The sequence below is a fragment of the Engystomops pustulosus genome, chromosome 6, assembly GCF_040894005.1.
Source record: "Engystomops pustulosus chromosome 6, aEngPut4.maternal, whole genome shotgun sequence".
NCBI lineage: Eukaryota > Metazoa > Chordata > Amphibia > Anura > Leptodactylidae > Engystomops > Engystomops pustulosus.
In genome coordinates this window covers 146,683,429-146,706,631 of record NC_092416.1, presented here as the reverse complement: position 1 = coordinate 146,706,631, position 23,203 = coordinate 146,683,429, and the positions used below count along the sequence as shown (strand labels likewise).

The window sequence follows — 23,203 nt, the reverse complement described above, 5'->3', positions numbered from 1 at the left end:
ACGCTTGTTCAAGCCCAATAGTGGAAAAATTTTAAAAAGTAAAAAAAAAACATAGTAAAAATTATTTTATAATAATAAATAAATAAAATAAAAGTCCTCTTTTGCTCAGTAAAATTGAGCAAAGATAACAAAAACTATATAAATGATTTATCACCGTAATCGTAGTGAACCAGAGAACAAAGATAAAATATTATTTTTACGTTACGGTGAGCAAGAAAAAAAAGTGCTAAAAATCCTAAATAAAAATTGATGATTTTGCTTGTTTCCCCCTTGAAATAGTTAATTAAATCTCATGAATAAGATATAGACCCCCAAAATGAATTATCTATACAAGTGTATCTTACCCCGCAAACAATAAGAACTCATATGTTTGCATTACCATTATAGCCCGTACAATGTGACAATATAAATCTGCTCTGAATGGCGCTGCTTTCATCCTTTGCCTGGCCGTGCACCTGTACGGCAAATTGGGCATCAAACTTTGCAGAGCGTTTCATCATTTAATTCATTATAAAAGTGACATTTTTGGTCGAAATGAATGTATTTTCCAAAAAAATTTTCAAGTTCTTAAATCACACTTCCATTTTGTTTTAACCCATGTGAAACACTTAAAGGGTTAATAGACTTAATAGAAGTTGTTTTACGTTGAGGGGTGTATAGTGGGGTAATTTATGGGATTTTACTATTTCTTTAGGCCTTTCAAAGTCACTTGAAAGTCTCCTAACATCCTAAAAAAATGAGAAGACACATAAAATATCATTCCAACATAAAGCAGACATTTTGGAAAAGTTAGTTATCACGCTTTTTGGGTAAATTAACTGGCGGGAAAGCAGAACATTAAATTTTTATCAGAACAAAAAGCAAAACCTACCACTTCATTTTTACAATTTAAGTTTGAAGTGCAATGTGTCCCGAGAAAAATTTATCTCAAAATCACCTGGATATATGTTAAAGCTATCCAAAGTTATAACGAGGGTTCCGATTAAGCTAGCAGTGTGACACTGCTACATCTGTTGTAGCACTAGGAGCGGCTTACTTTAGTAACAGGTGACAGGTCTTCAAATTTTAAATAGTACAAACAGGTAGGGTTTTTCCCCTGACACAAAATGGGGATTTCCCCAGTACCATCAGATAATGAGGCTCGTCCCCCCAGGGTTTTTCTGTGATGTCAGCTTGTAGTTGGTTTCTGCTTAGGGAATATAAATTAGCATAAAATTTACTCTGAGCTATGGTGCTAACCTTGGCCCTAGTCTACACTTGCAAACAGTGAGGACAATAGAAACTAGTAAAATAGTACTGTTGCAACGTCCTCCCAATGACTACAAATTTGGAAAAGTACTGTTGCAACGTCCTACCACTGGGGCCTGACCTTATAGCTTGGGGGCAGCTGGATTCCCCAGGTACCGGAGTGGCTGGCTTTAGCATAGCCTAGCACTAGACTTGTCACAGTCGCTTGGTTCAGTTAGAACATGTCTTATCCGCAACCGGCAGGGCCAGCAAAACATTGCAAGAAAAGGGGCAGGCTGCAATAAGATAGAAGGTTCTCCCCTGGTCACTCCCGGTGTAAATGTGCTGAAGGATCACATTGTAGGGGGGAGGCCTGTGATGTTAGCCGCTGCCAGGGATCACACGTGGAGACCAGATATAAAACATCAAACTTCAAGTCTCATTATTTCAAGACATCAATGCAGCAAATTTAACAAACTGAGGTAGTGGTTCTATCTGTCAATGTCAAAGTAGCTGGTTGAATGCAGTCTGGTAGAGAAGCTCACAGCCCAGATTCAGGAACTTGGGTCCAAAGAAGGTAGACGCATCTTTGGCAGCAATCTTAGCTAGGCTCTGTAAGTAATCAGAGCTGCAGCAGGCCTGATGGAGAGAGTTTACCCTGTCTGCAGGCCTTGTGTCCTATCAAATGGCGATCTCAGACTCTTCTGACATTGTTCTGGAACTTCCAGCAAGAGGGCGTATAAGCTAAATTTCCTTTCTGGACAGAGTATCGGGCATCCACCCATTTAGAAACCACATGGAAGAATAGGATTTACAATAGTGAAATATAACTTAGAACTGGTTAACATGTAACCCCCCCCCCTTCACAGGCAGATAGGATTCAGTTGCATTACCAGTTATAGACAGTAGATAACGCACAGCAGTGATCATGGAGATATGCAATCTAATAGGAGCACAATAATTCGTAATGAACACATTTAACGGGCCATTACACTGTGAAACATAGTTAGATGTTAACAAACTCTATCTCTTCATAAACATGTATGGTGGGTTCAGCTACACAATATATGTGTATTGAAATAGAGTGGAGAGTTCCACTGTCCCCAGCTCCCCTCTGTACTTCCTTACCTATTCACTCTCCTGCTCTGGATCCAGTAGCCCAGAGCGCGCTCCTGCCTCCTAGGGGGCACCCGCACCGATGCTCTAAGATTTAAAGGGCCAGCGCACTGTTGCATGGTGATCGCCATTACCAGGAAATTGGATAAAAGTCAGCCTCTCCCAGCATTCCCTGCCGGATCTTTGTGCCTTGGGCCTCTGAGGAAGCTATTTCATGTGATTGGCTGTATTTCTGATTTTCTGTTCCTCGCAGGCTCTGGTGAAAACTAGGTGCCACTTAGACTCTGCTCCCAAGTATCAGCTTACGCCATCGCTCACAGAGTTACAGAGAATCTACTACCTCAAATTCTGACAGAGAGAAATAACCTTGTGTCCTAATGGACCCATTGTTATTTCCACTATTATAAGTTCAAAATAGCTAATATTAGTTAAAAATATTGGTGCAAAGAAAATCCTATTTTCTGTATCGCTACAGAGATCTTTTATTTGAAAGGCTGGATTATTACCCCCAAAACATTAACATTCTGGAAAACTGATTTCAATATTTCCAAGAATCCTTAGTGGAACATCATTGGCTATAAGTCCTTAAAGGAAATCAACCACTTAAAAAACATAAAAAACCTATAAATACTCACCTCTGATGTTGATCCCAGCACTGTCCATCACTAGTCTTGACACGACGGGACCATTTAGAAGAAAAAGTTATAATTAGCAGCCCTGAGCTGCTAATTATGCATGCCCCCACCACCTCCCTCTCCCATGGGAGAATTCGCATAACATCCCTTCCCTCTCCCAGCATGGCATACTATACACCGGCCTTTATATAAATTGACTCCTGCATTTAAGCCGCATGTTCCATTTGTATAGTTTTTTTAAGCATGTTATATCTAGATGCCACTCTTCTTTACAGAATCAACAGCAAAATGCCATGTGTGACCTAAAATATAAAACGCAGAATAAAAATAGAATACATAATACATTTATTAGTTAATTTGTAGCCTGGTGTGGATTGGGCAATTGTGTTGTAATCTAATATTAAAATATTATTTATAACAATGACTCAACCATTTGATGCACCTAATTTCCATTTTAAATAATTTATAAGCGGACTGGTAAAGCGCAGCAGGATCACACACCCCTGGTGTTGTGGTTAATAATAAATAAGAATGTGACGTATGATAATTGTTTATGTCTACAATACACATGTAGTTGTCAAGCACACATTGGATAAATATTAATTACACTGGTAGAAACTTTTGTAGCTTGCCCGTACACAGTTTGGCCCTACGCAAATTTCTGGGACATACTAGTTGTAGCTGCTGGAAAGTACAAGGACAGATTGGTAAAGATGCAGTCAAGCTATAAGCCCATACTCTTCATATCATGTCTTTATCATGAGAATCTATTCCTCTCTTGATACATCCCACCATTTTATTTGCTTTAGCAGCAGCCGCCTGGCTCTGGTAAACTTAATTTTAGTGACCAGAGCCAGGCGGCTGCTGCTAAAGTAAATAAAATTATGGGATGTATCAAGAGAGGAATAGATTCTCATGATAAAGACATAGTTTTGCCCTTATACAAATCCCTGCTCAGACCACACATGGAATATTGTGTACAGTTTTGGGCACCAGTGTATAAAAAGGATATAGTAGAGCTGTAACGGGTGCAGAGGAGAGCAACCAGGATTATTAGGGGAATGGGGGGATAAGAATACACTGACAGATTACAAAATTTGGGATTATTCAGTTTAGAAAAAAGACGACTGAGGGGAGACCTCATTACAATGTACAAATACCTGAATGGACAGTACAAGGATCTCTCCAAAGATCTTTTTATACCTAGGCCTGTCACCAGGACAAGGGGGCATCCTCTGCGCCTAGAGGAGAGGCGATTCTACCATCAACATAGACAAAGGTTCTTTACAGTACAAACAGTGAGACTATGGAACTCTCTGCCGCAGGAGGTTGTTACCTCTATGTACATGTTCAAGAGAGGATGCCTTTCTGGAGAGAAAAAATATCACGGATTATGGGGATAAAACATTTATTTAATTCTTCAAGGTTGGACTTGATGGACTTGTGTCTTTTTCCAGCCTTAAATACTATGATACTATGATATCTGAGCCCAGTGGTAACCAAAAGATAGCTGATGGCCCCCGTGCAGGAACAGCCTCTTTTCATCCCATATAATTTACAAATACGGCAATCTAAAAGACAGTGTGAATCTGCTTTAGACTACTTGCACACGACCAAAAATGGTGGGTGTATATCCTAGTTGATATACACACCTATGACATCCTAGCATATGGTTGCCATAGGGGTGCATTGTGCACCGCACGGAACATTGAGCAGACATGTGTGTTACCGTATCTTTTGCTGTAAGAATGGCCTGGCAGCACACCTCCCTATGGAGAGGGGAGCAGTGCTCACCCCTCATCCTCTCCAGCCGAACTTATATTTTACCCCCGGAATAGCGAACGTTCATGTGTAAGGAGCCTAAAGGTGATGGTGGGCCCCTGTGCAGCTGAACAGTATGCACCGATGGTATGTCCACCTCTGTCAAAGTACGCCTATCCACAGTTTAAGAGCTCAAACGCTTCCCATAATAAATAATAATAAATCTTTATTTTTATAGCACCATCATATTCCACAGCACTTTACAGATCATGGGGTACATGTACAATCAAGATTAGTATTATAGAGCAATATAATGTACTATGAAACAGTAGGAATGAGGCCCCAGCTCACAAGAGCTTACAATTCCATTTAATGATGTGGGGCCTTGGAAATAAGTTCCACATATGAGTGGAACAGAGCCAGCTCCCCAAATCTGAGGAACAGAGACTGATCCTGCCTGCTCTGATATTTGGAAAAGAGCTGTGAATGCCACCAGCCTTTTTATGATTATGATTGGCAGGTATGTGATGGGTGTTACACCCACTACCACTCACACATTAATGAGAAATCCTTTGGACTTGTCTGTAGAAGTTTAAGCCTTGAAACACTTTTTGGCTGCTATAATCGTTTCACTCAATGCGATCATTTCAGTTATTCTGTTTTGAGTGGTCTAACAGAATAATGTAAAATTCATTGTTCACCGACCACTTAAATACAAATATCGCTATGACATTGTTATGACCTTTTAGATAAAACTGGTTTCCCATCTATAGGTACTTTTGGCTAATAGTATAAGACCTCATGCACACAACTCCATACTGGGGCTATGTGCCAGGAATGGTTTAGCACATATCTTCATGTCTTTATTTGGGCTCATGCTGCCCATGGCTGTGTTTTCCATGGTGCCATGAATGAGCTAAATGCGCAGACCACAAATTATAGAGAAGGATGTATTCCTACCTAAGTTTACATATCGGCGGCAGTCTTTTCCTACCGAGGAGACCTCAGGCGATGATGACACATTGGTAGCAAACAACAATCCCCAGTTCCATTGTTTGCTGCCCATGAGGAAACAATGTTCGTGTGCACACGGTTAATACTCATTTACATTTATCCACAGTTAAAATGATGTAGTAATGAGGAAAATAAGAAAATAAAACAATAACCTTTTTATAAAATCTGAATTATCAGCTGTATTGTAGATCATACAGAATGGATTACTGGCAAGTACTGGGCAAAAAATCCAACAAACACAACAGCTTCCAATTTTAACATATTATCACATATAAGGGTCACGCTGCGCACATTTGTCGGACTGTGCACCATTATCAGGGTTGCAAAACGGCTTGCACAGGTATTTAAGAAGTGTGTGCACTGGGATTGTGGGGCACGCAACCCTTTTTGAAGCGCAGCTGCGCTAGCTTCCATGCGACACAAATGACTGATTCAGACTAAGCGCCATAGTTAGCTTTCAAACTGTATCGCAAGCCCTATGTTTAAAATGCACCACAAAAAAAATGGTGAACTCTGTCAGACCTGAGCAGGGAGGTGACACATTCATGATTTCAGGCGCACAATCTTAGTGAATCACCACAAGCTGCATTATAGACAGACAATGCACTTTTTGTGAACTTCGGTGACCCTGTAGTAAATGTGCCCCATTGATCATCTGCTTGTGTTATTTTGTTTAGCATGCAGTAGGTTGCCCTGTGAGCATCCTACTATTTAGGATACACCATTTCCATTGCTTTAAATAGTCATACCAAACATGCAGAGGGTGTGAGGATTTTCCCATCAATAGCTTGGTAGATAAGTAAGGTTGTTAATTATCAACTCAAATCTTTTATGAAACATATTGCCTAATTAGGAATACATTAAAGGGAACCTGTCACCAGGAGACCCATTTTTAGCACTCCCCCAGTCCCCACAGAGCATAGAACATACACTGCCAAAGTGTTTTTGTATAAAAAATAGGTTTTACAGAAAAAAAGATATGTTATATTGTACCTTTCATTAGCATCTGCTGTGTGACTAGGCAGTTGCCCCCTGGGAGGGGCTGGAAAGAAGTAGTCCCCCCCCCACCCTTGGGAAACATGTGACTTTTCAAATATATGAATAACTCCCCTCACTAGGGATTGGCTGTAGAGGAGCAGGGGGCGTCGCTAAGCCCAGTGATGGGTATTTTCATATATTTGAAAAGGTCACATGGAGTATCTGTTCCCCAAGGGTGGGGAGGGGAACTGCTCCTTTCCAGACCCTCCCATTTGGCAACTGCCTAATCACACAGCAGATGCTAATGAAAGGTACAATATAACATATCTTTTTTTTCTGTAAAACCAATTTTTAATACAAAAACACTTTGAAAGCGTATGTACTATGCTCTGTGGAGACTGGGGGAGTGCTAAAAATGGGTCTCCTGGTGACAGGTTCCCTTTAATAATGAATTAGAGAATGAATAAGATCTAATATAACTCAACAATATTTACATACAGACAGATAGCACTATGATTCCGCACTTGATTTTCCAAGCTAGGGTAACATTTTCCTTCTTTGTTGGTTAAAAGTTCTTTCCATTGTACCACTTAGGTTAGGGCGGTGCTTGAAAGCGACTGTAGACTTTATTCTCTCGTAATTTGTTATTAACTTTTGTGATAAGTTCTAATTTACTATGTCCAAGGGTCATTCTTTTAAAGTCTTTGCTAGGGTCATCCCTCTTAATATCAGTTAGAGTTTTATTTGTTGGAGTGCTGTCATAATTGGTCACTTTATTTATTGCGGCATCACTTTTCATTCGGGGTGATAACTTGTTTTGAGGATGTAGAAGTTTGTTTTGCTCAAACTTGGCTCTAATTGCAGAAGGTGTGTCGATCAGATCAGGGGTGGACTTTGATAATGCCTGTCTTTGCATGGATAATAGATTATTTTGGTCAGTGTGAGGAACTGACGGACGTCTCTGTTCCTTGGGTGATTCCACCTTTGGTTTACTTCTATCATCATGTTTATCATTTGAGTTCCTATGGAAATACCTCGACACCACTGGTTTTTCTTCACGAATGACAGTGACTGCCAGGTTATTTATGAAGGGGGGTGTCTTTACACTATTTTGGCTATCCGAACTTGAGTTACTGTCTGATAGGATGGAATGTTCAACTGCGAGAGGAGGTTGAGGAGTAGCTTTCATTGCGTGCCATCGGTTCCTGGTAGGCGTAGGTCCAAAAGGTTTGCCATTTTCATTTTCAAGGTTAGAAAAGTAGTCATTCTCTAGGGAATCTGCATACAAACATCGGAATTCTCTGTCAAATTCTTCCACTATGTTCCCCTTGAAGTAAGTTGCCATATTGCTGTGGACATGTCCTGAGAGCCAGCTAAAACTAAAGAGTACATAGTGTTAGAAAAGTTTTTTATAGGCAGAAAAGTAAACATTAAAACTGTGCAAATATAGAAAGATTTTGGGCCTCAAAGAGGAGCCATATGGGGCAATACAGCAGGGTGCCTACAAGTTAATAATACATTTCTGTGGAGATTCATCTTACTACCTTACAATGTCTATATACATGTCTTTACAGGGCCCTATATATTTCTCACTGAGGCAGGACAGATTTAATACAATTCACTGAATATTTTGAGAGTCTGAATAGATTCAATGTAAGATTACCTGTAGGAACCAGCAATGACATGCTCACAGTCAATCAACAGGAACTTCTGTAGGGACTGCCCATTAAATTTTTTCCCAGATTTGGTGCAGTATGTGTCTCCAGTAATAGTGCGGATCTTTATATTCTACAATAAAACAGATGGATACAGAAAAATGATATAATTTTACTGTAGTTTAATTCTAACTTTTTTTCTAATAACAAAAGTGTGTCAATATCCACATCAAGGTAGGCCAAGTATAGCTAGCAGGAAGCTCCTAAAATATTGATGCCAGACCATTACGGTGATTGTGTGCAGACACAATACTATATGAAAATGGAGAGTATGTGAATAGACTGTGCACCTGTCTAGTCTATTATTTTATCAATTTCAATATAACAACATAAAGTATTAAAGTAAAAGGAAAACATCTGTGATTCTGAGTATTATTACTTCAACCCTAAGTATTGGTTTATATTTAGACACTTTGGTAAGCCTAGCTAAACATAAAATAATTTATAATTGATTGTAAGAACATTGTCACCCAAACATTTTTAAAGTGTGTTTTTTTAGCCCCCCTCCTTTTATATGGCATATCCTTAGGCTATTCCTTTAGTATCTGGTTGGCGTTCCAAGGTCATCTGGTTGGCGTTCCAAGGAACTACAGGCTAGTCTCCAACTTCAAAGGGAACAAAGCTGCAGTGTATTCCCCCTTTCATTGATGGCATAAACAGAAGATAGGCTGTCAAAAAAGAAAAGTTGGGCTTAAAGGGACACCGTTACTAGCACCCTTAGATAAAGTATGAAATAACCTTTCTAAAAGTCCATCTTTTATGTAAATTTTCTTCCGTTCACTGGTAAAACAATTCCAAAGGTCAATTTTTTTATTGAGTTAGATGAGTCATCTTTAGAACCAGGAGGTTGAGCGTCACTTCAGTCAAACATGCTACAGAAAAAGCAATAGGGGCAGTTATAAGCATAGTTGGGAATGTGAGATGCAGATATACTGTACATCCAGTCCTTGCATTTTTCTTTAACTGCCTGTATCTCCGGTCCTGTGGCTTACAGAACCACAAACCTTATGCAGTATGAAAGATAAGATTCGTATCTTTTTAGGGTATTTTTATCTTGGTACTGTAGAACTCAACATAGGGGGAACCCCAGTCTCTTTAAGTATCTGAGCTAAGGCAATAAAGGATTCTTCTCACCGCATGTTACTGTACTCTGAAGGTGATTTTTTATAGGTAAATGGGTGTGATTCAGTGGCGCAACTTGAAGCTGATGGGCCCCAGTACAAAGTCTGTGCCAGGCCCCTTGACTATAATGCATGTTTTATAGTACTAGTCTTTTCATGTTGGAAAGTGACACCTTATGGGCCCCCTAAACCTCCTGGGCCCGGGTTGCGATCGCACCCTCTGCACCCCCTCAAGTTACGCCCCTGGTGAGATTTAACATAAAAGAGGCACTACTGGAAAGGACAGTTCATACCCTAACTAGTACCTCAATGGGATAAAATCTGGCAGCCAATTCCCTTAAAGTATGGGAGGGAGAGTGTCATTCAGTTCAGAGGAATTCAGGAAATGTTGAAAGTAAGATAAAGAGTAATGAACTACAGTGTTCTTGGCTTCAAGTGCTGTACCTTACACCAGTGTCATGTTGAGTTATCATTGACCTATGTGAAAATAAATTTGAGCTGTTCTGTGTTAGTACTGTTATCATTGCTCTCCTACATTTCTGCTGTCAAAGAGCAGAGATCTTTCCCTTTAGGGTATTCCTTGTCCCCCAAGCAATTTTCATACCTACATAAGAATTTTATTGTTAGGGTTCTTGTAACTAGCCACTGCACATTACCTGCTCTAGTTGCTAGGACCTATGCAGTGGATGTAGCCAGAAGTAAAAGCTTCCATTTATTGTATTGCTGGCAACAGGAAACAGCAGGAAACCAGGAAACAGCAGCTACACAGATGGGGCATTATCCAGGTCTCAGAGCCCCATTGATCCAATATTAATCATACGTCATATTTTGAAAAATGCCTGGGGTGCCTGGAAATCCCCCTTATCTGAGTAGGAGGGCAGGCTACAGCAGGGAGTCTGCCAGTTTGGTATTGGGCTAAAGCCGACAGCTGCTTTGGGTGCAACCTGACCATCAGCTCTCAGAGAGGAATTTAAAGAGTTAAGTTTAGTGAATTATGCCACTCTTTGTATTTATAAACCTGAAGCATTTTATGCCATTGTTTTAAAGGACATGAAGTCATCTTTGTGTTCTGTGACTGTTATTTAACTGCTTCACGCCATATGACTAGAAACATCCTCATTTCATATAACCCCTGTAGATAGTACATGTACAGATATGATGACAATGGCCTAGTTCAAACAGAATTTATTTATGGATGCTACAGAACTGGATATATCCTATTATCCACTGTTAGGTGGCAGTCAGAATGCAGTTTGCAGTTCTGTAGCCTTTAGAAACACAATCCTCATTTTAAAATAACACCAGAACAGTTTTTTTAAGGTAATGTGAATTAAATTCATATAAACTACTGGAATGATTCAGAATCCTGAGAAAGGCATTTCTTAAGTCAGCATAGCATAGGCTATTGGAGTCTGTCACAAGCTAAAAATGACATTACTGGTGACAGGTTTGCTCTAAATATAAATTGAATATAAAATAAAATAATCAAAAACTTAAAGAAAATCTACCATCAAAATCAAGCATGGATAAACTAGGGACACTTACTCTATGACATCCTTCCTTCCAAAATGAACTTTTTACCTTATGCTAATGAGCCTGAAAGGCTACTGCGGTGGTTCCGAGAACCCCTCCGTGCTGCAGATTCATAGGCTGTCAGCCTGTCTCACCCTCCCCCTCTGCTCTCTCAGCACTTCCTCCTCCCACTGCCTGGTGTAATCTTACTGCAGCAAATGAGGTTTCAGGACAAAGTGTCAGGGGGAAAGTGCTCCTTGCACAGTGTAACTGCCTGTGAACCTGCAGCAGGGAGGGGCTCTGGGAACTGCCCCAGTAGACTTCAAGGCTCATTAGTATAATATTAAAAGCTCATTTTATAAGGAGGGAGGCCATGGATAAACATGCCTGGATCTATGAGTAAGTGTTCCTGGTTTATCATGCTTGATTTTGATGGTAGATTTCTTTTCCAAAAACTGGATTTTCTAGTGACACATTCCCTTTATAAAAGGGAACAGATGTATTACTTGTGAAACTGTTCCTTTCTTTTTACATGCGGTAAAGAGTATTTCCCTACAACAATAATGGACTACTGTTGCCTACTGTGAAAAGTGCAGTGAATTCCTTGAAGGTGAAAAGTACAGTAAGGCAGGTGTCATTGACCTCTCCAGATTGAAGATAAAAAAATTTACATGATGTGATGAATCGCAGGGCCTATTCCAAATACACTAATTCCAAATTACTTTAAGATATGAGATCAATGGTATTTTACAAAATTCCACTTTTATGGCAAGAACTGTGACATTGGACCCATTAGGGGTAATTTTTCAGGAACCCATGATGGGGAAGTGTGTCCCAATCATGGGTAAAACTATGGTGCGGATATACCATCCAAGGAAACAGCAGATTACATATGGCAGCTGATGGTTGAGACCCTTGGTATAGGTTCTATATCAGGGTCTAGGACAGTGATGGGCAACCTTTTGAGCTTGGTGTGTCAAAATTCGCCAAAAAACCGAGCATAACTCGGGTGGTGTGTCACCTTGACAAAAAAACATATTTTTGTGATATTTATAGTTTAAATAACAAATATGTATACTATTTAACTTCTAGGGTACTTTAACCGTGGATTGTCTGATTGATCCTACCATGTACTGCCATACAATCAGACAGGTGTGAAATTGCTCAGTAACCTGCAAACTTTCAGTCATGAAAGTTCACAGGTTATAGCGAGGGCGCAGGCACCGCTGTCCGCATTTCCTTCATGCCCTCTTGGCATGGAGAAGGTGTGCGGAGCAAAATAATCGCAATGTCTGGTGATTTGCAAGGCGTTGCGATTATTTCAGGGCTTGTACGTCACAAAACTGACACACAAGCCCTTCTTCTATCTTCTAGTGCACTGACCTTACTCACTGTATGATGGAAGTGGTTGTCCTCCCTCATCCCTGCTCTGGAGCTGGTCAGTGTAGAGGTGGCAGCTGCTGGGATATCACACAAGGCAGCAGCAATGTGGCCTCTGACTGTGTTGCCATCCTACCCCCACCACAACTATCAGGAGCTGCAGAGGAGCCTCCTGGGTGTATGGCCGGGTCACCTCTCCTGCTGTGCCCTGTGCTGATACCTGTGCTGACTGGAGACACTAGGCACAGCTCACACATGGGGAGTGGCCGGCCCGGGGGAGGAGGAGGAGGGGGGAGTGCTGGAAGCTCAGTGCAATCTCTCAGCCTCCCGGCTACTGCACCTGATCATGTAGGATGAAACTTAACTCTCAGGCAGCCGTGTGTCAGTGAAAATGGCTACGTGTGTCAGCACTGACACGCGTGTCATAGGTTAGCCATCACTGGTCTAGGAGCTTCCACTTCTTCTCCTAAGTCATAAAAACGTTACAGTACATATGTCAAACAGTGTCAAGATGAAGCAGCCACTCCTGTTCTTTGCTCTAATATTGTATACTGCGTTAACCTTCCATACATATACTATACATGTCAGCACTTCTACTAGTACTTAATTGTGCTTTCCCTCAATGGAATATATGTTGCAGTCCTCCACCCTCTGTCTGCAAGTGAACACCCAGTTATTGTCCTGCGTAATACATTAATCCTACAAGTCAGCATGTCTTCAAGAAATATGTAAGCATTTCAAGTTTAGACAGGTGAAATAATGGGGTTCTTTTAATCAGTCTCTTCACAGTTCTAAAAAATGAAGATTCTCACATACCAGTAATATCATTATAAAATAGACTCAGAATTAAGATGGTAAATTGCCATTGACTCAGGGGCATTGAAAAATCACACGTACAAATCATAAAGCAGTGGTAGATATACCGTAGTTCAAAATCCATAAAATAAAACTCATCTACACTTTGGAGATAAAAAAAAATCCACAGCGGATTTTAAGAATTGTTATGCAAAGAGGCCTGTGGCACACAGAGGCAGAGGGGATTTGTTGTGTGTTTTACAATTTGGCAAAAGAGTAATAGTGTACTACTAAGGCTACATTCACACGAACGTATGGAGGACGTATATACATCGGCCGTATATATGTCCTCCATACACTTCAATGGGCTCACGTCCTGCATGGGAGCGGTATGGTGCAGCACACGTGCGACACGGAATACACGCCGTGCGCTCATCCCCTGCTCCTCTCCGGCTTACATCGTGTGAATGTAGCCTTATAGAGTAAATTCTCACACAGCAAATTAGTTGCAGAAATTAAGATATTCTTTCACAAGTCCCAGAAACAATCCTACTGATATGTAAGAAACCAATTTTTGGTATCTGCACCATGGAATGGCTACAATTGAAGAAATTCTCAGTCATGTTCTAATTTGTATTTGATTAAAGAGATTTCTCAAGCTAAAACTATTAATGGAAGCAGTGCTTTGACACCAGAAAAATATGGACAGAGCCTAAAGCAAGTAGTGCCGCCTGTACTCTAATGGCCATCTTTCAATCTCTTCCCAAAGGTTTTTACCAGCTGGCAGCATGCACAGTTAATTGCAACATACCTTTACTATTTGTGTCTATTATGACATTTCCAAGATATTCCCATTTAAATCTGTATGCAAATGAGACAGTTGGTGCACCCAGAGCATTGCTGTTCCTGGCTTAAGCACGTCTCATACATTCCCGTGTAATGCCTTGCATCTCCCAAAACAAAACTCCTGCTTATTTGACAAAGAGGGCAGTGGTGGAGGCAGGAGCAGCAGTGGTCGGAACTGTGACTCATTGGTATATGGATTAAAATGGGGATTTCTCAGAAACAGCATAATAAACAGAAATAAAGAAATGTTTTTTTGGAATTCATAGTGTTTTTCTCTACAACATACTGCTAACAGAATATAATGCTTGTGGAGATGGTAGACTGCAGTGAGCCCAGCAGTCACTTATTAATCCTATAGTTCATAATGTATCCCAGAAACCCCTTTAAGCATCCTTTCTTGTATGTACATTGTAAAACATTAATTATATAAATATAAAAGGAAAACCTACAGGTATTTGAACTCTATTAAATCCCAGCTTCTCATACATCTCAATGAAGTATATGAGGTTCTTCTCATCAAGCAACAAATAGACAGGGACTCTTCTTTTACTTGCAGCTTCTATCATGTCACATAAGAGATCCACATCTGTGAAAATATCCATGACCAGCGCAATGACCTAAATAAAAAACAATTAACATAATTAATATGACATATGCTGAGATAATCATCTTAATAGGTCACATGACAGATACCAATGGTACGTGATGGTTTTAAAAACTACAACGCTGCTTTGTTTACATTATGGTGTCCATTTAAAAGAGCTGTATACAATTACTAAAACAAAGCTGCTATAGTCAGCTCCACAGCTCCACACATTTAGATGGGTTTTATCTGGTACTGCATCTCCACACCATGAAGTACATAAGCATGAACTGCGGGACTTTATACAACCAATGTGTGGTACTGCTTTTGAAGAAAAGCAAGTTTAATGTTCATCACTATGACATTGTTTGTAAGAGTAGATCTATTTCAGATCCAGTGATAAAATTTAAGTCAAAACAATGGCAAGATAAGAATATGTGGGGGTGGAGAAAAGTGACAAGTGAAGAATTCCTTCTGTTTTCAAATTTATCATATTTTTCAGCAAGTCTTGTATTTTTTTTCCTGGGGGCAAGTTACATTTTTCCCTAGAGAAAATATCTTTCGTAAAAAGGTTGCTGCAAAAACAGTTGTGGCAGGTTAGTCTTGTAGAAATAAGCAAATCAATATTGTGTGTTCACAGTATGTGACAAGGTTAACATAGTTTTCTGTAAATGGTAAAGAATTTTTTAATTCATACCATTAAACTAAACTTTCAACAAAATTGCATAAATAAATAGAGCAGGTTATAATAGTAAACTTCGTAATATACTTTGTCCTTTTCCCTCTGCCTTTGTTACTGTTCTTAGCAGTGTGTGCAAATCAGCTTTCTGTCCTGTACTCCAGTGGCCCCAACCTTTTTTGATCCAGGGACCGACTGCACCCAAAAAAATTTTTCTCAAACCCCTTACCATGGTTCCTGGAAATAAAAAGTGTGCCCCTCAAATACTCCATATCTAACCATTTCCTATAGCTTCCAATTAAAAATCCCCCCTTTTCTGCAGCTGCTAAAATATATGCAGGATAACAAAATATCTCTAATTAACTGTAATTAACAAAAATACAGCATTTCACATTAAAGTGTTTAACCTGTCTTTATCAGTCAGACCCAATGCTGTAACTTCTAGGGTTGGGGATGCCATCTTGCCTGAGGCTTCATGAAGCTTGTCTTTCTCGCTCTGCTTCCTGTACTATAGCCCTGTCCCCCTACAGTCCAGCAGGGAGCTCACTCACTGATGCACACACACTGAGTGCCTGAGGCAGCAGCATGGGGACAACTACAAGCTACAGATTGTCAGCTCACAGAACTAGATGTATCATAATGTGTCTACTTAAAGAGTCCCTGCCCACACCCTGGAATTTTGCACTGACCAGCCTAGGGAGTGATAAGAGCTAAAACAGCAATACAACTGAGTACAATTTTGAAGTAAAGGGTTAAAAATGATCTTTGTTGAGTTAACATGTGGGATTAATATTAGAAAATTTCTCTTAATGGGAAAACCCCTTTAATGAATTATCCAGCAGCAGCCTTTCCCAACTAATAACATTTCTAGCAGCAGCCTCCCCTCATCAATAAAATGTCCATCAGACTCCCCTCATCTCTATTTGTTGCAAAGTTTTCTGATAGACAATTTCCTCCAAAAAAAGCTTATTTTTGTTACAATGTATAACTTTTGGGCACCTGTTTCTATCCATCTTTACTAAAATAAAAAAATGATACACTGATCAGCAAAGTAGATTGCCAAAACAAGGTGTGAATGCACCCTTACTATGACTGCTTACCCAGCACTTATTGGGTAGGATACAACTTAAAATCATAAAGGGAACCTGTCATCAGAAATTGGCCTAATAAACCGTTACCAGTATGTTGTCAAGCAAATGAACACCTTCAAGATCATGTTTCTTTAATGGTCCAGTGTGCTGGCATCATCCAGAAAATCAACTTTGAAGTGAGATGTTAATTGGCTGTACCAAGTCAGGGAGGTGGAGTGTTCAGTACTGAAGACTCTGCTTCTGAACACCTCCTCCAATGTGATTGACATCATGCGCCGGACTTCAGGAGATCTGGATGCAAGACTATATTATAGTGAAGGATGTGTTCTAAGGCAGGGAAAGCTTGATTTCAGTGTTAATTCTCCACCCCCTTGACTTCATATAACCAATTTACATCTCACTACAAAGTTGATTTTCTGGGTGATGCCACCACACCAGGCCATAAAAGAAATATAATCTGGAAGCTGTTCAGCTTTGTGACAACATACTAGTAGTGGTTTATTAGGGCAATTTCTGATGACAGGTTCCCTTTTATGCATTTTGCAACAATTTAGGTATTGAACATGGTACCTTAATATGATGTACCTTTTTATTAAACTGGCTTTAGTTGATATAAGACCACTCAACCATACTGTTTCTGCAGTGCACTTTCTACTTTCCTTTTAAACAGTTTACAGGCAGTCCCCGGGTTACGTACAAGAAAGGGTCCGGAGGTTTGTTCTTAAGTTGAATTTGTATGTAAGTCGAAACTGTATATTTTATAATTGTAGATCCAGACAAAAAAATATTTGGCCCCAGTGACAATTGGAGTTGAAACATTTTTTGCTGTAATGGGACTAAGGATTATCAATAAAGCTTCATTACAGACCCCTTACATCTGATTATTGCAATCTGGGACTAGAGTAAAGCATTCAGAAAACTTCACCAGAGGTCAGAGGGGTCTGTCTGTAACTATGGGTTGTCTGTAAGTCGGGTGTCCTTAAGTAGGGGACCGCCTGTATTTACTGGAAAACTCTTTTTGTAGCCATCATATTGTAAAAAAAACTGCAGCCATTATGCTTTAACATAACTGAGGATTCTTATGTATGGGAAACATGGAGGAATAGTTATTACCTGAACTAGTGTTCAGGGCACAGATATTTATGACGTAATGACACATTAAAATCCCAGAATATTGATTCAAACGGTGTCTGTTTCACAATGCAGAATTATATTACTCCTACATGTAATCTAAAGCAAACATTGTTAAGATTTCTCTTTATCATTTAGGTAAAGCAGGAAGGGAAAGCCAATATAACATCACATGTACTTATTATAATGGCATGTTCCCTATGTGACTCATGTATGCTTTATTATTTATGCAGAAACTGGTGACTTTCCCGGCAGGTGTCTGAATCATGTGACATCACACAACGTGATAAGTGCTGTGATGATTTATTCAGAACATAATGACTTGCTAACTACTAATTTTCTGTCTTTGAGTTTTGGATCTTTCAAAAAGATTATTTTAACACTTATCTCACAACTGCAAAATGTAACTTCACTTGAGTGGCGGTCAGCTATTCTCAAGCTATTCTCAACTCCCCAATACCACTGCAGGCTTAAACCATCTGTGTATTTGTTTTTAGCGAGCCAAGTAATCACACTTTAGGGAATGGCTTAGCTCCAGAATAATGAATCAGGTTTTCAGAATTACCTGATTCTTCATTTCTCTGGGATCATCTAATAAATGTACCTCAACTTCCTGCCAAAGATGTGAGTGAGGTCAGTTTTATCTTATAGACCAGGTTGTGGACTTTCTGGGTCCCCGACAGAGTGTTCTGTTCGGCTGCCATGGGTTTTCGGGATGCATGGACTAAGCATGTTTGTATGTTTCTAACCTTAGAGAGGCCCTTAGTAGAAGGCAACCAATCTGTTCAATGCAGACAGAAATCTGTGGTTTAAGGAAACCTGTCACCAGGAATGTGATTTTTAACTGGTGACAGGTTCCAATTGCCTCTGCTACGCTGATTTTAAAAATACCTTTGTCAGTGTTAATAATAATTTCAGTACTTTATAAATGTTTATTTCACATTACCTGGCTTCCCTTCCAGCAGCATGAGGTTAGTCCGATGGTGTGGGGGAGGCAGATGCAGTCTGTGTGTGTCCGTGTCAATCTTTTCTCCTCCAAAAAATGCAGCTCCCTCACCCCACTTCCTATCATGTGCGTTGAGCAGGAAGTTGAGGGAGGGGGATGGTGTGGAGTAGAGGAAAAATGCATGAGCAGACAAGGGCACACACTGGCAGCAGCAGCCACCCATCCCAGCATAGCATAGGCTATTGGAACCTGTCACCAGCTAAAAATCACATTCCTGGTGACAGGTTCACTTTAAGCTACATGTAATACAGATTGGATACATGGATTTCTTTTGGTTTATGTAGTGGATTCTACAGAGGGCTTATCTCCTATTTTAAAATCTGCATCTCATGTCAATTTTGTGTGGATACATTCCACATTGCAGGTCTGTGTGCAGTTTTTTTTTCCATCTCATAGGTTACAAAGATACTGTTATCCACAGCAGATTTCTCACATACAATTCCATACGGAAGATTAGCATTAATATCCTATATGCCGCCTAAAATGTAATATTACTATAGGATTATCTAATTTTGCTTTATGTTCTACATCAGGAATTTGTTTCAACTTGGATAAAAATACTTTTCCTGTTTCCATCCTAGCAATGTATCTGTGTATGCAAATATAAAGCCACACAAGCCTAACCTTAGCTTTTGTGTGCCTTTGGATGGCACTGTTCCCAGTTTTATAAACAATAAGAGTAAATAATGTATTTGTTACATTCAAGAATTGCTCTAAAATGCATTTTTAAATAACTGTTTATGTGCCAAGCGGTTATGGCAATAGGATGTAACCTCACCCTGGTAAAATGGGTGGTAGCTGGTTAAAAATAACACGAATGACATTCATGTGGATAGCTTGTTTTAACATAACCAAAGAACAACAAGGTTGCACGTGGCAAAGCCCATATCTTCCTAGTCAGCCTTATTTTGGTTTCAGTGAGATATGCAATATTAACTATTTGTTACTTGTTATTTTGTTAATCTGATAATGATAAGAAAAAGTTACTAGCAATTCATCATGCCATAGAGGAAGCCGAGAATGCATAAATACTATGCAACAGATTTACAGAAAAATGAATGACAGAATACATACTAAAATTGACCGTAACTCTGATGCATATGTGCAACACGTGCAGTAGGTGTTGAGAAAATTGACTCAACAAGGGGGTATGACTTGGTTCAAAATCACTAGGGGCACATTTACTTACCTGGTCCCTCGGAGTTTCTTAAAGTGCATTGTTCGTCCGGAATGCACTCTGCCGCGATTCACTTAAGATTGTGCACCTGCATTGCGATTTCCTGCATGTGTCGCTCCCCGCTCAGGTCCGCCGGAGTTCACCATCTTCCGCTCGGTGCTTGTAAGTGCTTGGCTTGCAACACAATTTTGAAGTTAAATCCCGCGGATCGTCAGACCGTCTGCCCCCTGATTTGTGTTGCATGAAAGCCAACGCGATTGCACCAAATTCCGAACGCATGCACTCCTTTTAAATCCCTGTCCCAGCGGCGCAAAATGGAAAACGTCGGGATGTCCGACGAAAGTGCTGTCCGCGGGGCCATAAGTAAATGATCCCCAATGTATCTTAACTAAAAGAGGCATTTTTATGGATATGACTTGATTTTCCAGTGAAGTTATCAAAGTGGCAGTTAATCTTTCCATGACCTTGGAGGATACTCTGACTCTGATACATGACTCTGAAGATGCAGATCTAGTACTTTCTTTGAGTTCCATCATGAGAAGTAGATGCATATATCTCTAATGTGACATGTTATTTATTCTTCATGCCCACTATGCCACCGCTTTGCTGCGTAATTATGACCGAATTAAGATAAGCCAATAAAAACTAAGTGAATTCCTTCTCCTAAATTAGATAAAAAGCACTGTACTGCAGTAATAAAGTAGAGAGACTAGTGTCTCTAAGTAATTATGATATATATGTAATATATATTTATTTGGTTTGGAACAGCTGATATATCCTGCATGTTCTGAGTGGTTTTAGTCTGTAATCCAAAACACCATGGCTTGAGATGTGCCAAATGATGCCAAAAGTGCGTACCCAGGATCATTCTCGGGGACAAAACAATAATATTGCCAGCCTCTAATAGCTAAATCAAAACATATTCAGCATGACTATAATTTGACCAATGTAATGGCGACATTTAAATACCTCAAAACTCATGTACAATCTATTATCCATTACCTATAGAGGATCAGCATTTTCCATAGTGCTGTTAAGAACTTATTTATTCATTTCAGCTTTCAGTGGTGGAGACAATATTAATTTCCATTTGTTATACCCCAATTTTAACGAAATAAATAAACCAAAATATATGTTTTTGGAGTCTATGAAATTTTACATTTAATTGACATTGTGTGGGCAAGTGGTGTGTATACGGATCTACCTGACTATCTATCTGTTACCTATATACCTTTACTGTACTTTCATATGTTTGTTCATACTGTGATTTGCATGTGTGGTACTATATAGTACCTAAAACTGACAATATATAGACAAAATCATAGTCAACACTGTCTCTAGAAAGTTTTAAGCAAATGTATGATTGCAATAAGTGATGGTAAACTATTTCCTTGCAAAAAGCTGTCAGGTTGTATTTTGCTGATCTTTTGAGCTGAAAATGCATTTAGGTGATTATGGACTATAATTTACCACTTTTTCAAATTTTTGTAAAAATGTTTTAGGATCTTGGTTTGCTGACCATATTGATTACAGGGTTTGTGCACTATTCACACCGAGGGTAAGTAGTGAGAGGTGTAGTTCAACTTAGCATGTGGTCAGACAATAGATATTCTAATCAGGTATCTTGGCCTTATCTCACTAGTCCTTTCATTAGCTTCACCTACATATGAATGTGGACCTGTTTGCTTAAGGACTGTTGCACCTAGGCAACACTTCATTCTAACACACAGTGCATTCATTATCAGTGATGTAGGAAATATGTTTTATCATAACACCCTACACTGCCCAGAAAGTATACATAAAGATAATACAAAATTTGTTGTATATGTGTCATTTAGACTGTACCTTAGATTTTATTTTATTCTCCTTTCCTTTCCTATTACATTTTCAGGTCTATACCTTAGCTTACTTGCAGCAGCACATATTAGTTTATGGGAAGGGGCAGGGCAAGGTGACAATTAGGACCTTTGTAGTTTTATAGAAACTTACTGTCAAAAATAATTGAACAAAACAGCCAGCTAAGCAGTTTCAGCCCAACAGATATCTACATTGCCCTTTACCCTGGTTAAAATTAACACCTTAATTACTATTTTACAATCTAGAAAGGTAGACACTTTGTAACATATTTGTAAATCATTTTCTTTGGTAGATTATGCCATTATTTCTTGAATCCACTTGCAATATTTCCCTAGTGTGATATCCCAATCAATCCACTTTTCATATCTTTTCAGGATGCCTCTGAATATTACATATTGGGGAAATTGACATCAGGGCCATCCACAAGCTTAATATTAATTGTAACAATTTTTAACTTATCACCTCTGCATAAGAAAAAAATTATGTTACTGATCGGTGGGGGTCCAACACAGTACAACCGTGTCAGCAGTATAAATTGATGGCAATAATATTTTATATCTTCTGATACATTTCTATTTTTTTCTAGGGGTACTTACTGATTTTGCTTTATTGATGAGGGATCTGATCAGATCTTTGATGCTGTTGTTGCGGTGTCTCTGGAACATAACTTGCACTTCAGTTCCTTTACTCCGAGTGAGAAGTGGAATTTCAGGCCATCCCAACTCTAGGTTTGGTGCATCTATATCCGACATCATAGGAAAGTAGGTGCCAGATGTCAGCTCAGAAGGACAACTGTCAGAAAACCCAAAGCTGCTGCCATCTCCATCCTTGTCCAAGAACGCATCCTCTGGTTTATTGATATTTGTACTACTGCAGATATAATCAATGTCCAAAGTTGATAAAAAAGGCAACTCCTTTTCCTCGCTGAGTGCCTGTAGATATGCCTTCTCTCCTTGTTCCACCAAAGCATCTGTGGCCAGGCGTGCAGACTCATTGTAGTTCAGCACCAAGGGAGAACTTTGTCTCCATGGGTTTTTTAGTTCTTCTACTCTGGTTTTCAGTTGTCCAGCAGTCCTTACTCCTCTCCTTACTTCAGGATTGAGCATCACTGCAAGGATATGAACAGCCGCCCTCTGGTTACCGGTGAAAGCTCTGACTTGTGTGTTGCAAGGCCTTTCCTCTTGTTTATACACTAATCAGCTGACTGTATGGCTTTTATACTTGTCACTTGCAATGAGTTTCGCTATGTATCTGCATGATCTCTCCCGCTTCACAGGACTTCCTCATACCTCTGCAATCCCTCTGTTACTAGTGAGGTTCGGTTTGTGATCTTCCAGCAAATGTTGCCCTCCCCCAGGCCGCTACCTGTTTGTTGAGTTTTTTTTAAACCTACTCAGCTAATGACTGTTGAAGTAGTTACTATCCGACTTGTTCCAGCAGGCTACAGATAAGGCTTCCTGACAACACATGTGCTCTATATAGGACAATGCAATGCTGACTTAATGGTTCCTTCTATTGTTCTTTAGCCCTCTGTAAAAGCATGAATGATCTTTGTGTATTTAAAAATGGAAAAGTTTAC

The 23,203-nt window shown here is 39.6% G+C and overlaps 1 protein-coding gene across 1 annotated transcript; it reads right to left on the bottom strand.

Annotated features, from left to right (window-relative positions):
- Positions 1 to 7,125: 7,125 nt before the first annotated feature.
- FAM83C (family with sequence similarity 83 member C) lies at positions 7,126 to 22,971 on the bottom strand. The gene is made up of 4 exons (XM_072113667.1): positions 22,221 to 22,971; positions 14,550 to 14,717; positions 8,395 to 8,519; positions 7,126 to 8,110 (listed from the first exon to the last, which is right to left on the bottom strand). Exons 1-4 carry the CDS (start codon positions 22,728 to 22,730, stop codon positions 7,327 to 7,329), a joined length of 1,587 nt encoding a protein of 528 aa, XP_071969768.1. The 5' UTR covers positions 22,731 to 22,971; the 3' UTR covers positions 7,126 to 7,326.
- Between the last annotated feature and the right edge of the window lie 232 nt (positions 22,972 to 23,203).